At 44.0% G+C, this 15,982-nt stretch overlaps 1 protein-coding gene across 1 annotated transcript in view; it reads left to right on the forward strand.

Moving 5' to 3' along the window:
* The first annotated feature begins 8,423 nt into the window (after positions 1–8,423).
* Positions 8,424–15,982, forward strand: part of RSU1 (Ras suppressor protein 1) — a 994,395-nt gene continuing 986,836 nt past the window's right edge. The window contains exons 1-2 of the mRNA XM_069648354.1: positions 8,424–8,569; positions 8,732–8,843. Of these exons, the coding sequence (XP_069504455.1) occupies positions 8,735–8,843 (109 nt within the window). The 5' untranslated portion in view covers positions 8,424–8,569; positions 8,732–8,734. The remainder of the gene's footprint in view (positions 8,570–8,731; positions 8,844–15,982) is intronic.

The following is a 15,982-nucleotide window of genomic DNA, read 5'->3' on the forward strand; positions in this document are numbered from 1 at the left end:
TGTCACATGGTATGCTTATTTCCATTATTATCCCTCCATCGTCTTCATTATCAGTGAATAATTCTTCATCAGTTATGTCTCTGAGCATTATGTTGGGATCTATACATAGCACAGTTCTCCACTCGCACCCATGCGTGTCCAAGCCTATGACCACAATACGTTTGCTCGATACCTGAACTGCCTCAATGTCTATGGACATTATCGTGCCTGGCACAACATCTACACTTGTGATTGGGCGAAATATAAAGTCTGATGGTGTCCTCCACTCTTTTCTTGTTATTTCAGGTACTACTCGGGCTAACACCTTGATGCCATAGATAAACATGCCTATATCAATGGGTATCCCTCGCACTGCAACCTCATTCATTATTGTACTGATCATCAACATTGCTCGTACTGGGCACACTCCTGGGGTGGAACACACTACTCCCTGCTCTGTAAATTAAATGGGTCATGTTCAATTTGCTTAGCAAATCTCTTCCCAGCAACTTGATTGGTGCGTCGTCGTGGTACAGTAAGGGTGCGCGCACTGTTTTTCCCCCCACCGTTATGTCAAGATCTTTCGTGTAAGGAACTTTTAAAATAGCCCCAGAGAACCCCTGCGTTTCCAAATTCCTACCTGAGAGCGGAAACCGCCCTTCCATAAGACATGATTTTTCTGCTCCTGAGTCTACCATAAAGATAAACTGCTTATTTCCTATCTCTGCCCCCACTAGTGGTTTCTCTTCTGCACGTAGGGTGGTAGATAGGACTGGGATAGGAAGTGCTCCCTGTGGGCTGTCCTAATCTGCGTACCTTTCTTGTCCTGGCACTGAAAAGACATTGGGCTTCATTCCGGGTTTGGAGCTAACTATGGAGTAATTAGCTCCATGGTTGCCTCCGAAACCGTCCCAAATCCGGCATGGTGAATGGAGTAATTACGGGTCCATTCCAGGGTTGGAGGGACCGGTAATTCCCCATTCACCTTTTGCCCATCCCCATTCCGATTTCTGCCCCATAGGGCTCAATGGGAATGGGGAACGAGGTAATTACGGCACCGTAAATTACCGTACCGTAATTACCTCCGAGGTACCTTTGCGGGTCCCGTACTTAACTCCTGCTAAAAGCAGGAGGTAAGGAAGGACCCGCAAAGGGAACTCGGAATACGGAGGTAAGGGATTACCGGCATCAGCACCCTTACCGGTGCCGGTAATCCCTTACCTCCAACCTCGTAATGACACCCATTATCTCCAACTACTGTTACACCACAGAATGGGGCAGGTGCACAGTTTGCAGCCATTGTAAAGCTGTTATTGCTGGCGTTCCCTACAGTGTTTTGTCGTGCCATGGGCTGTGATGCACTGTGATGTGGCTGTGGCTGTCTTTGTTGCATTTGGGGTTCATTATAACACTGGTCCTGCGGTCTTCCACTCCCCATTGGTAGTCCATAGGGACTACCTGGGTGTGGGCAACCCCATACCTGTTCATTGTCCATGGGTGGTTGCCCTTGAAAGTACCCTGACGGCCGCATTCTGCAATCTCTTGAATAGTGTCCCCATCTTCCACAATTCCAACATGACCCTTGCTGTCCTCCTCTCATCCCTTGCCCACCAAACCCTCTGTTTCCCATACCTCCGAACCCCCCTCTCTGGCCTCGGTACCCACCTCTTCCTCTGCTTGGTCTTTCTTGTCACTGCGGTCCTCTCTGTGGTTCTTCTCCGTTCCACTGTCCTTGTTCTCCTGCGGCCCACAGCGCTGCTATTCCAACTGGTCTATTTCCCACACTTTTGCCCCTTCGTTCTCTCTATCAGCAGTTACGCTAGCGTGTATGGCGGCGACCTTCACCAATTTGTTCTGCACTAGTTTCGCTTCGCCTGCCAACCTTTTTTGTGCTATCTCCTTTTCTCTCTCTTTGATCCTCCTAAAGTGGTGTACAATTATACTCTGAATTTCTGGCCAACCTTTGGTTTCTATCCCAGCTATTTTATCCAAGGCCTTCAGTACCTCCTTTAGGAGCCCTTTTTTGATAATAAAGTAGAACATTGCAGTGGATTGATTCCACGCCGTGCCAGTTTCGCTTCTCCACAAATCTTGCACTCGCAGTATGAATTGCGTAGGATCCTCATTCTCCTCCATTGTACATTGCATCACTAAATGTAAATCTGGAATATCTGGAAACGTGCACTGCAATGCGTCCCATACTTGCGCTCGAACATTGTTGAAGGGTGATCCATCGTGGCAGTCACAACTCATCATCACTCCCGGGAACCCTGCTTTTTCCCACACAGCGTCTGCCTGATCACCGACAGCGGACACTAGCAAACTCTTTACATCACCTATCGCTAATGGTACTCCTGCCGTGTTTTTCTCAAATGCATGTATCCATTTCCCTGCCCCTCCCGCAAGTGGGGGGAGGAGCTTCAACAGGTTGTTTGTGTCCATTTGGGCCCACGGAATGTAGTGTGGCCTACCTGCTCCCTTATGTATCAGCGGCCTCTGCACTTATGTCTTTTTCCTGTCTTACTACCGGCCCTTTATTTATCTTACTCACCAACATGTTCCCTACTCGCTGCCTTAATCTACCCTGCCATCGTGGGGGTGATCGCGGATCCATGTCATCGAAATGATGTGGCAGTGGGGATCCTACAGCTGCCACTCCTTCCTCGTATTCGTCTAGGTCGCTCCACATCTCCTGTACTTCCCCTTCTTGCTCACCATCCTCCTCTTGCCCTTCTCCGCGCTGGCTTTCTGTGGTGGCTGGACGTATAATTCTCACTGGTTTATCATTCAGATGGAACAGGAACTCTCCTGATCGCCATTCTTTTTCTCGCCATTGTGATGTGGGTGTTCCCTGGGATAATACCGACTGTGTTGGTTCTGGTGTGGTTGGGGCTAACTCCCCTGTTGCACTTAGTGGGGGTGTGAGATCTGCCATAGCAAGGGTGGTACTTCCCCTCCTCCCGGTAGCATTTGGCCCCTATCACACAATGTTCTCAGCCGTGTTATTTCCGTTTGTGCATGCGCTAGCTGGCGGTCTAGATCTCCAGTTAGTCGCGCTAAATTTACAGGGGGCTTGCTCGTTGGGCCATACAGGCCTCCTTTGTCATATGGCGGTGGTGCGGTGTTCAGCTTACCTCTTCCTGCGTTTTCTCCTTTTCAACTGCCTTCCCTGTACTTACCTCTACTGTGGGGGCTATTTCCTCAAACATTCGCCACAGATCTAGCACTTCCCTTCTGTTCTGCAACTGTTTTCCCTTATACCTCGACAATAAGTGCGTGGACACTAAATCTAACACCCGTTTGTCGAACGACCCGGCCTCTGGCCAAATTGGTGTCACACTGTCACCCACTGATCGTGGTATTTTTGTATTCTATCACTATATAGCGGGAGGTGTTGGCAAATATGAGCTAGTGGTGTTATTCCTCCCATGACAATATTTCTCCCTTCACTTGTACGTGCACTTGTACTTGAGCCTCACTTCTAATCACCCCCCTCCAACCACTTGTCCCCTTACACAGATCATCAATGTCAAGTGTTTCTCAATTATTGGCAATTATTGTGTACCAATATTCAATGTTACCTTTGTACCTATTGCATTTCAAACTTCAATAGTTCACTTTTTGCATGTATGACTTTTTACCAACAAATCACTTACAATATTTCAGCATGTGCGACACAAAATGGACAAAAAGCAAAACATATAACACATAACATGCACATGCACTACCTGCGCGCATTTATTTCTCCTTTGTTCCCGTTACTGAACTCTTCTCCCTTTTTCCCGTTTTACCTACTCTTCTCATTCACTCCCCACCTCTTACACCCTCTTACTTGTTCCCAAAGAGATCTTGCTTACATGGAAAAAGAAAATTCTAAATAACTACTCCGAGTCTACTCAATATACGAGACCCCTACTATTTTCTCTTTATCCTCACTTATTTATCTGCACTGGACGAGACAATGCTACGCGGTGCCACCTTCTACACCGTTCGAGCTAGGATACCTCTTGTCCTCTTCTTCTCACAAAACCTAATGGCCATATAAAGGACAGATCAGGAAAGCCTCAACCTCACTCACACAGTCCCTACTCTCGGTTTAAACCCACTATCACCTGTTCCCTTGTTCCCGTACTTTCCCCCTTACCTTTCCTTGGAAACCTTCGCAACCGGCACTCACGTGTTCGGTCAGGTAATCCGAGGGTCACCGTTCTCGGTCTGACCCCAGTCAGGTCCGCACCCCAACCAAGCCGTGGCTCACCTCGGCGAGCAGCTTTTCAGTCGGGTATTCGCCAACCGGGAACCCTTGACCCTCTCTTGTAGTGCGCACAGACTGTTCGGCCTCGGAGCGATGGTTTTGCTGGGGGGAGTCCCGGATCTCGTCGCACGGTGTGGGCCTCGTGGCACCTCTCCAAATCACGTCACAGGGGGTCACCAAATGTTTGTGCCCTCCCCGTCTTTGACGTGCAAAAGAATAAAAAACAAACACACCCCTGACGGGGAATAAGGCAAAGAGAGCAGGCTGCGAGAGTTCAAGAAAATGTTTTATCTGATGAATAATATTCAAGAGATATCTGAGAGCGTTCTGCACAAGTTATCATTACATTATGTTTTATAGGGTAAATGACGCAACTAACATAGGATACTACGTTGGTCCTGGATTGATCAGTTCACTCGATGTCTCAGGTGGGGTGGTATCTCTACATCCGGGTTGGTCGGTTGGTTGGCGGGAGGATTGACGTCAGTCTTCTGTGCTCCGCATGGGTGAAGGTCAGGTCGCTGGGAGGCAGGATGGTCACTATTGAAGCTAACATAATATATTCTCAAAAAGTGCATGCACTAAATAATGATCGTTCAAAAGACCTTCAGTAGTTCATCATGTCTCTATAAAAGTCACACATATATCTATACTATCAATAACATAGGATTATACAAGTCTTAGGTTAGGGGTCTTGACCGCTATAATACACTGGTTGAAGTTAAGGTCCGTACACATAAGAATCTCTGGTATGTGGCATTTGTTAGTGGTAGGCAACGATATATTGCAGCAGGGGTCTAATGTTAGTTGGGGATCTGCTGGGTGGGCATCATGGCATGGTCAGTGGTCTGGCACATGAAAGGAATATCTTACAGGGAGACAGGGTCACAATGGCAGTAAGTTTCCACTGGCGAGGGTGCGGGAGGGGCAACGACACATTTTTGGAGATGGACGAGCTATGTGCTTAGCTCATGCTGGTTCACATGCAGGACAGTGATCTCAGAGGAAGAGATGTGTTACATTTATTATTGTGTTGCAAGCATCTCCGGCTTCAGCGTGAGAATAGACCCGCAAAGTTTTCCAGTTAGAGTGAGAACGGGGCTGGGGGCCCTGTGCCCTGTGCGCCGGGCTGGTGTGCGAGAAGGGAACAGAAGCGTTTTTGTACTATCGCAGTGAGGCCTAGTCACCAAGATGGAGTCGAAAGGGATGGATGCCCCGTGTCCTGCTCAGTGGTCCCATCTACACGAAAGTCAACCAAGGTTAACATCGCATAAGGGCAAGGGGCGAACCCACTACTGGAGGCACCTGGTCCGAGTTTTTTACTGAGAAGTAGATGACGCGAGGGGCCTGATGGCCCCTCGCTCCCACACACCGCCACCACGAGAGTTAGGTATATCCACTCTGAGTATCTGGTAACTCTCGGGTATTGCTATCATAAGGGCAGGGTCTGCAGCATCATGGAGCCAAGTTTCAGTTACTGCTAGTAGGTCTAGATTCTCATTGTGTAGTGTGTCTGCAATTTCAGCAGCATGGGATAATAGGGATCTGGCGTTAATGAGTGATCCAGATAGAGATAGTGTGCCTTTATTTGTGGGGTGAGGGGGAAGTTTGGTTTCTGGTTTATTAGGACTAGCAAGGTTTTTTTTACTATATTGGTTGGAATCAGTTTGTAAGGAGTGGGTAATACTGTACGGTTATTGGTATTTTTAGGATCATAGAGCCGGGGTAGCCTGGATCTCAGTCTCATATTTCTATCCAGAGGAGGGCACGTTAGGAGTGTGACTAGAGACATAGTGACTAGGAGGCTAAGTGTAAATGCTAAGGGTTGGGTTCTTAGGTTGGCAAGCATGTTGAGGGCTATGTCGTGGAATCTTTATTGGTGTTTAGGGTCAGGTGAAAATCACTTTATAGGCTAGTAGCAGGCTAGTGTTGAAAGTACATCAATTGCACTAGTGGGCTGGAGTAGGCAAAAATAAATTGCACAGGTGGGCTAATATCAAAAGCACAGGTAGGCTAGTACGAATTACGCAGGTAGGCTAGTATGAATTGCGCAGGTAGGCTAATATCAATTGCACAAATAGGCTAGTATCAATTGCGCAGGTAGGCTAATATCAATTGCACAAATAGGCTAGTATCAATTGCAAAGGTAGGCTGGTATCAATTGCAGAGGTAGGCTAATATCAATTGCACAGGTAGGCTAGTATGAATTGCACAGGTAGGCTAGTATGAATTGCGCAGGTAGGCTAATATCAATTGCACAAATAGGCTAGTATCAATTGCACAGGTAGGCTAGTATGAATTGCGCAGGTAGGCTAATATCAATTGCACAAATAGGCTAGTATCAATTGCACAGGTAGACTAGTATCAATTGCCCAGGTAGGCTAGTATGAATTGCGCAGGTAGGCTAATATCAATTGCACAAATAGGCTAGTATCAATTGCACAGGTAGGCTAGTATCAATTGCGAAGGTAGGCTAATATCAATTGCACAAATAGGCTAGTATTCATTGCATAGGTAGGCTAATATCAATTACACAAGTAGGCTAGTATTATGGCTGGTGTTAGGCATGGCACAATCTCATGTCTTCAATACAGGGAAGGTAGGGGGCATGATCTCCTGCAGATGTACACAGCTGTTCCTCTACAAAAGGGATCAATAGTAACTGCATTCAGTGGAAGTGCTACTGTCAGAAGAAATGCGAGCTACTTCAAGAAGATCGGGGAGATCCGGCAGCCAGGTTTATCTACCGGAGGAGGGTGTGCCGAAGAGTCTGATAAAGGTGGGGGGACTGACTGTTCTCATATCTCCCTAGACCAATGGAAAACAGGTGAGGAGAGGCCGAGCTCGGAAGGGGGCCGGCGGAATCTGCAACGTTTTGTGAGTGGAGACCTGCCCACCTCAATGACTATGCGCTGGACACCTGAAGTAGGCAGTGGAAATTGCTAAGAGTGACTCTGTTGATTGTTTTCTTATTACCTGCCAGTGTCATGTGTTGGCAGGTTTTGTCTCCACTGTTTTGTTGTCATGAAAAAGTAGGAGTGTGCTATATTGCTTTAAGATACACACACAAGGAGTGACATAACTCTATCACGTGCAAATAAACGGGGTGTGCCCGCAATGCAGCCGAGCACGCATGAAGCCCGGACAGAAAACAGCTTTTCCAGAGTAGTCTGTGGGGCAAGGGGGGCTTGCAGTGCGCACAACCTTACGGGGCACATTCTACGCTTAGGTCATTTGAGTCTATGGAAGACATCCACTTTGTTTGGGGTGACAGTAATCCACATGGATGACACTCAATACATGCCAACAATGCCCCAATCGATTTGAAAACCGTCAGCCCAGTACTGCTTTATTGGTGCATCATGGGGCATGCAGTCGAAGATTCATCTCACAAATGGAACGGGGCAAGACAAATTGGCATGTATACAGTTTCCAAATAAGGGTAAGCTGCTAGGCACACTACCGTACTTCTATTTAATCAAAAACGCGCGACCCTGCGTTCTACATTAGCCCAAAACGAACATAACAGTACTGTTTCCATGCTATAATATATCCGGCCACTACAACTGCTGAGCGCTCAGCATTTTATATCCGCAACGGAACGATATACTTCCTCGTTATATTGGCTTTCCAAGAATCACTTCACTGCGCATGCGCCTTGAAATAAAGCCAAGGAAATATATAGGTTTACAGAGCACTGGGGCGCCTGGAGTGGAATTCTCCTTATTTGGAAGGCTTGGAATTCCATGGCCTCGAGTGACTTCCTAAACGGGGCGTTTCCAAGTAAAGACAGAGAAACAAGCCCCGCGCTATCGAAGTCTTTCTACTGGTAAACCTGGCACTCATCTTTAAATTGAAGGGCTTCCTTTACTTGTAAGCTAGCACAGCGTCTCCCAACATTCAGCGTGAAAAGGGAAGCATAGTAGCAGATTTTTAAAATAAAAACTTGATAATTCAATAGAATAAGCATTTCGGATCAATTTCCTTTCTAAATAAATATTACGTTATTTTTCGTATGTAAGCATTTCGAGAATGTCATATTTTTAAAAGCTTTCAATCTTTCATTATGCTTTACAATTAGTCCCTGGTTGACTTTCGATTGCATAACAAATGCACATGTACCGCTGTACCGAGATGGCCGTTTGATTTCCCTAAGGTACAGTAGCCGACAGCGCTTGTACTTTTTCTATTTCCATTGTATAGGGTGTGCTCAGTTTAGGGATTTGGCTTCTGTGCATCTTTAATATTTTTCCTTAAGACATAGTGCACGGTTCACCGGAGTTTGTGATCTTGTCGCATTTAGCTGATTCTCACATCTCGTTCAGCAAATTTGCGGTGAGTAGAAAACGGCTCGTTTCTGCATTCTGCACTATTGGAAAAGTTCTTCAGCTGTTTCTGCTTGAATGAATAGTAGTCCCAGCATAGCGGTTTGTACAGCGCCCGGGACGTTTCAAATGTACACATACTAATTTGCTGTTTTTTGTCATTTGTTTTCAGAACATGTCAAAGTCCCTGAAGAAGATAGTGGAGGAATGCAGGGAGAAAAACCAATTGGAAGTAGACATGAGTGAAAGGAGCATCTGTAACATGCTAGACGTCCCGGGGCTTTGTGAGTACATGTAATGCAAACAACCAATGTAGTTTCACAGTTCACAATGCGGTAGGACGTCACCGAAAACCGCACTTAAAACACCATGGGGCATATTTTAAAAAACTTTTTTGGGCAAGTGATGTGCAGACCTGCCTACATTTGAAAATGAAAAACCCTGATATTTCTGCGTCACCTCACCGTAGCTAAAAAGGGGGAATATATATATATATATGTGGCCGTGTAGTTATGGTTAAGTTGCTGTTTCCATAGGAAGAGCACTTTTTGGGCGGCTTATAACTTCACTCCCCCTGGACGAATCCTCACCAAACGTTGCAAAAAAAGTATATGGCCCACTCTGAATTGTTTTGAAAAGTTTGGTGAGGTTTGGTCCGGGGGGAAAAGTTAGAGGGGGTCCCAAAACGTCTTTTTTTTTCCCATAGACATAATGGGAAAAAACTTTGCGCACGCCTACAGCCCAAACTGCTGGACGGATTTTCACCAAATTTGCGGCAGGAGCGGCGGCTTGGTCCCGAAAGCGTGCTTTTGTTAATTTGGTGTAAATCCGTCCAGTAGTTTTTTTTTTTTTAAATGACAAAAACATAAATCAAAAAATTAGTGATATCTGTGTCTGCTCCGTGGTCACACTTCCCTGTTCACTCCGCGGACAAGATACCGATTGGCTAAGGGGCTGGCGTCATGACCGCGGACAAGCAATGTCTCTGCCGATTGGCTGCAGTGAGACGTGTTCTGTGTCAGATTGTTTGGATGCGCCCAACATCTTGGATCTGCCGACAGCGGAGCGGCAACCAGCGGCAACATGCTATTTCGAAAACTATTTTGCTGTGTCATAGTGGTTGGGGAGGTTCACACAGTAAGAGATGGGTGAAAAACTGCATTTGTTCTTGCGGTAGGTGTTCATGATGTATTTTCTATGCCCGCCTTGTTTGGGATGTTTGTACATACAGAAAACGACGGGTCTAATAAGGGTAGTATTTCAGTCCGCCTGTGCACAGGGAACTTGACACTGTTCTAAGGACACACGTGGTGTTAGAGAACATTGAAATTGAGTACATGCCGTAATTACATTTTTTTTTCCTATGGGTATGCTATTCATTAGTACGCCGCCATGGGTGTGACATGCTACAGTGATTGTGGCCAGGGCCTACAGTCTTGGATGCATGGCCGTAGGCTGAAGGCCATACTTCCAAGACTGTAGGCTCTGGCCACAACCACTGCAGCATGTCACACCCATGGATACACTTGTAGTATTGATTATTGATTAGATCATTGTGGGGAGTGTGCACCCAAGAACAAAGTTGTAAGCAATGGAGGTCTAAGCCACTGCACACCCATACCTTGTAATATCTATGGACATACAGCTAGGAGTCCAGCCTATGGCCAGAAGCACTGAAGCATACCACACCTATAGAAACGCCCGTACCACCGCACATCACTTAGGTGGTTGTGGGGCATGCACCCAAAATCAAACTTATAAGCTGTCAATTTATAAACCAGTGTGGATTTTACATAGTGCAGTGGTTGTGGGCAGGACGTCGACTTTTGGATGCATGGCTGAAGGCTGTACGCCATACACCGAAGAGTGTAGACCCTGCCGACAAACACTGCAGAACATCACATTCATACATCACACCCACACATTCGACTATGTATCTGGTAGGTGTGGCCAGGACCTAGAGTCCTGAGTACGAATTGAGTACATGGTACAATTATAATGTTTCATTGTGTAGGTGTGTTACTCATGTATAAGCGACCATGGGTGTAATATGCTGCAGTGGTTGTGGCCAGGGCCTAGAGTCTTGGGTGCAAGGCCGCCCGCAGGCCATACTTCTAAGACTGTAGGCCCTGGCCACAACCAGCACAGCATGTCGCAGCAATGGATAGACCTGTAGTATTGCTTATGGATCAGGTGGTTGTGGATAGTGTGTAGCGCCTTGGGTGCATGGCCGAAAGTTGTAAGCACTAGATTTATAAGCTACTGCACACCCACACATTGCAATATCTATGGACAAACAAATAAGAGCCTATACTATGGCCTCATCCTCTGCAGCATACCACACCTATACATACATCCGTAGTATCGAACATCACTCAGGTGGTGGTGGGGAGGTCCTGCACTCTTGGGTGCATGGCCAAAGGCCATTCACCCGTTATAGTCTGTTCACTTTTAAGGCTACATGGCTTTTATATAGTGCAGTGGTTGTGGACAAAACGTAGACTTTTGGGGGCATGTTTGCAGGCTGTATGCCATACACCCAAGCATGTACAAACTGCCCACAACCACTGCAGCATATCACATTCATACATCACACCCATACATTCAATTACGTATCTGGTAGGTGTTGGCAGGGCCTAGAGTCCTGGGTACAAATTGAGTACATGCTACACTTATAACGTTTCAATTAATGGGTGTGTTACTCATGTATAAGCGACCATGGGTGTAATATGCTGCAATGGTTGTGGCCAGGGCCTAGAGTCTTGGGTGCATGCCCGTAGGCCATACTTCCACGACTCTGGGCCCTGGTTACAAACACTGCAGCATGTCACAGCAATGGATACACCTGTAGTATTGCTTATGGGTCAGATGATTGTGGAGAGTGTGTAGAGTCTTGGCTGCATGGCCGAAGGCCATGCAGCAAAGAACAAAGTTATAAGCACTGATGCTATAAGCCACTTAACACCCATACATTGAACTATGTATGGACATACACATAAGACTTTAGGCCCTGTCAACACCCACTGCAGCATATCATAGCTATAGATACACCCATAGTATTGAACATCACTCAGGTGGCTTTGGGGAGGGCCTGCTGTCATGGGTGCATGGCCCAAGGCCATGCACCCAAAAGTAAACTTAGAAGTACTCAAATTAGAAGCACCGTAGGGTGTAGGTGGTAGGTTATACATCAAAGATGCTAGGCCCAGCCTACAGCCACTGTACCACATTACTGCCATAGATTAGCCGTGTAGATTTGCATATGTATGAAATGACTGTAATTATACTTTCTGTTTATTTTGTTCAGAATCCATATATGTCTTACATGACTGTAGTACTTGGCGGAACTAGACTTATTAAAATTTCTGTGATAAAAGAAAAAAACATGTTAATGTTTGCATTTTAAGTAGATTTACTACATTGCATAATAGATAGTTTAGCTTTTTTTTTTTTTTTTACCCTCATATTTAGTTTACAAACCCGTGTACTGTGCATTTTGGTAGGTTTCTGTGTTTGTTTTTAAAATCCTTAGGTCTGGGGGAAAAAATCCTTGTCGGATTAAAAAAAACCTTTAATTGCTATGCTACAAACTATTTCTTTGCTTTCTTTGAGTGTTTCCTTGTTCTTTGTGATGTTATGTTTGTTGCCTTGTTGCTGATTTTCAACAACAGTTAGATACCTGTTGGCGTATTCTAACTGTAGTCTTTCACTTCGTTTTTGGTAATGTTGAAGTACACATTAGTTATCAAATTTTGGCTTTAGGAAGATTAAATACACATTTGTAAGATTAGCTGGCAATCTCTGCTTTAGAGTAATGGTGCTATCATTACATTCCACCCATCCACATTTCTTTTTAATGTATGCAGTGTAGTGACCTGCATTGGTTGTAGCTCCTGCATGGTAGATTATAACTACTGTTGTAAAGGTTTTCTTTCCAAGTGACACTTGACCGTGTGTGAATCTAGTGAGCTTGCAGTTGTTTTTGGTACCATCTGCATTATAACGTAGCAGCATAAATATTATGTTCTATGTGTTTGTATGAGTAAGGTGGAGCGATTGTCTGAATTGCACATAGTACATAATCTGCATTCTGTACAAGTTGCTGGAATGGATTCACAATTAGGTATGGATACATACACAAATCGTTCATTTGGAATCTGTTCCTGTATCACATTGCTACAGAGAGTGCATGTATGTTTCCACATGTATGAAATCTGGAAGATTTCATTTATAGGTATGTTTTGGCTTTCCAGTACTTGTAGTAAGTACATTAGAAATTCTTGTGGCTCTTCTTGTAGGTTTATAGTGAATCTCACCATTCCAGCACAGTAGTCCAATTCTTGTCTTATTCCGTGAACACTGTACGTGTTGTCAGGATTGTTTGTTGCATTTAGGACTAACATTTGCAAACACAATTGGTCTGTACTGTGTAAGTAAATATTGTTAACAATTGGTGGCAATTGAAATAGAATATTCATTGCTACATTTGCATAGCAACTTACTCATTTGAAAATTTGAATGGACCAGCTAGTTCTGCATCTGAGTGCTTTTTCCAGAGTTTCTCTTTCTTTCAAGAAGTACCTGGTTTACTTTCCCTAATAGGTTCTTCTTTGCTTGTGGTAATTGATGGACTTTTACCTTCTTTTGTTTTCTTTGAAGGATTTGCTGTCAGCTTCTGTTGCATTTATGTTTGAATTAGTTTTCTTTTACCACATTTTACTTTTTCTGGAACAGGATATTGTTTCAGATGGGGGGTGTAGAGTGAACGCAGTCTATTGTATTCTAAAATGCAAGGAATATCAGCGTTCACTTTACTTGCATCAAAGTTGATTAGAAATAGACCGTCAAGTGTACGTAAGCGTGATAGTGCTACATAGCTCATGCCTTCTTTAAAGACTGTTTCCTATATCTTATCAATGCTTTGTCTAGGGTAAGACCTTGGGATTTATGAATGATGACTGCATATGCAAGAGTTAGAGAAAATTGTTCTCTACGTACATACATGCCTTTGAACAGAAGGAATCGAACAGTTGAGCGCCCTATTCTTTTCACTTCTGAAAGTATTTCAAAGCAAATATTGACAAACTGAATGTTGTTGTCACGTGGGTATGATTGAAAGCCAACAACTGTACCCAGTGCCCCATTAACTAGCCCTTGCTCCACATCAAGGTTACGTTTAAGCATTACTCTACAATGTAAGGATAATTTTAATATTTTTTCCAACCCAGCTGTGTTGGAGATTGAATTTTCTAAGCTGTTGAGTCTTGTGGCTTGCTCACACATGGGTAATGTCGTACCATGTACGTCTAGTTTGTCTGTGGCGCAAATTTCTATTGGTTGCATTTCTTTATTTAACATTGTTTCATTGAATTTGAAACAGCTTGCAAGAGTTGGCATTAAGGCCATACAATTGACATTTTTGTGCTCTAATTGTTCCATAACATCAGTAGCACATGCATTATCGCCATAAAGTGCATGAATGTGCCGGTTTTTCAATATTGGTTGTGCTTCTTGAGATAGTACACCAACTCTAATATTTTTTAGGATGTTGGCATAAGTGAGATCTGCAGATTGCCGCATGTTTTCTGTTAATTCTCTGTATTGGAAATGTTGCCAAAGGTTGACATTTCCTATGCTGCCAAAAGGTTTACGGCAGAGTTTGTGTCCTACGGTTTTAAAAATAGGTTCACCTTTCACTGGTGTCAATTGTAGAAGATCTCCAAAAACGATTGTGTTTCCCTGCAAAGAGATCTTTGTAGTTTGTTTTAAGTACTTCTTGCAATCTGAGGTGAATCAAAGCCAACATTAGCTTGGAGACCATGCTCACTTCATCTATTAGTAGCATTTTCCTTTGCTTTAATACTCTGCGTAGTCCATTGCAGCTTCTGCAGAAAGTTTGTAATAGTCTAATTTGTTTTGGTGTTCTACTGGAAGAAGTAGTAATCGATGTAAAGTGACGCCGCCTATGTTGTAGGCAGTTAAGCCTGTGGGGGCAGTTACAACAGCTGACAGTTTGGTGTTTGTCAATTGCTGAAGGAACCTGCTGATGCTTTTCATTAAGAATCCTTTTCCTGACCCGGCTTCACCACTGACGTACAGCAGTATTGGTTTGTAATTTTGGCAGGTACATTCGTTATTTTCGTGTTGTAACAAAACATACTGCACATGTTGTACGTCTTCAAAAATGGTGCGCTGATCTTTAAATTTTGCTTGTTGTACGTCTTCTATATTTTCTTGGTAGTGACACATGGTGTTTTCCACTTCTGTCATAGCTAATTCTGCCTCATTTACATATCTAGTATCTCTTCCTCTTTTCTCCATGGTTTAAAAAGTTGTAGGAGACAATATAGTTCTTTCTGTTGAGGAGTTTGTAATGACAATTTAACATGATTAATTAAGCTTTGTTTGGTAAGTTTCACTAAGCTGCCTTCACAATCTGTAACTCTATATCTTCCTTTGCTTTCATCGGGTTTTACATTATTTTTGTATGCTAAGTTTTGAGCTATGTGGTATAGACACATGCTTTCCAAAGTGCTACTCCTGTTCAGATAGTATGTGTCCAGTAAATTGTTTTTTAAAATGTCTTGGCTGTTGGGATCATTTCTGGCAATTGTTTCTATGTCCTCCTATGATTTCAGAACTCTTTTTTTTTCTAGATTTAGCAGGACCAAGACTTGGCCATACTATGTTGTCTGATTTTTCGTACAAAGCAGTACCGGTTAAATGATCTGCCGCTTCATAGGCACCACATTCTCTATGAGGGAGCATTTTTATGCCTAGGCTGTACAATTTCTGAGATAGTGTTTTGTCTGATGATAGGTCATCCCAGAGGTCTTGAAGCTCTGTTTTTTCTGCTTTTGTTAAGTAGGCTGTAACATATCGTGCAACAGCAGTGGAATTGTCTGCGATGTACTGCACATCTATGTTTGCATTCCATAAGAGGGCAATGATTGGATTGTAATCATTGATATATTTTGATTATTTGTTCTTTTTATGTAATACGTGTTCTTAGGTGATTTCCCTTTAACACTATGTCAAACTGAAGACATGACGTTGTTCACTTCACCTGTTTCTGTAACTGGTCTAGGGAAACCAAACCAGCATTTGGCGTAGTATTTCCCTTTGTTTTTGTATTTGCGACGACAATATTTGCTACATTTGTGTCTTTGAAATTGTAAAATCTGCCCATGCAGGTCACTATGTGTCCGTTGTGAAGGGATTTCACAAGTGACATATTTTTGGGTAAACTGCAAAACAGTGGCATCAGTGTCGTGACCAAATTTAGGTGCACCTTTGATCCATAAAAGCATGTGAATATGTGGTGCTCCTCTCGCTTGGTATTCTTTTCTCCAAAAGAAGTGTTGCACTTCTCCGAGGGGTGGAACAGTTTTATTGCAAATAAAGTGTAGCATAGCAATGAAAC

Source organism: Ambystoma mexicanum, chromosome 2q (genome assembly GCF_040938575.1).
Source record: "Ambystoma mexicanum isolate Mex_15411 chromosome 2q, UKY_AmexF1_1, whole genome shotgun sequence".
Taxonomy (NCBI): domain Eukaryota; kingdom Metazoa; phylum Chordata; class Amphibia; order Caudata; family Ambystomatidae; genus Ambystoma; species Ambystoma mexicanum.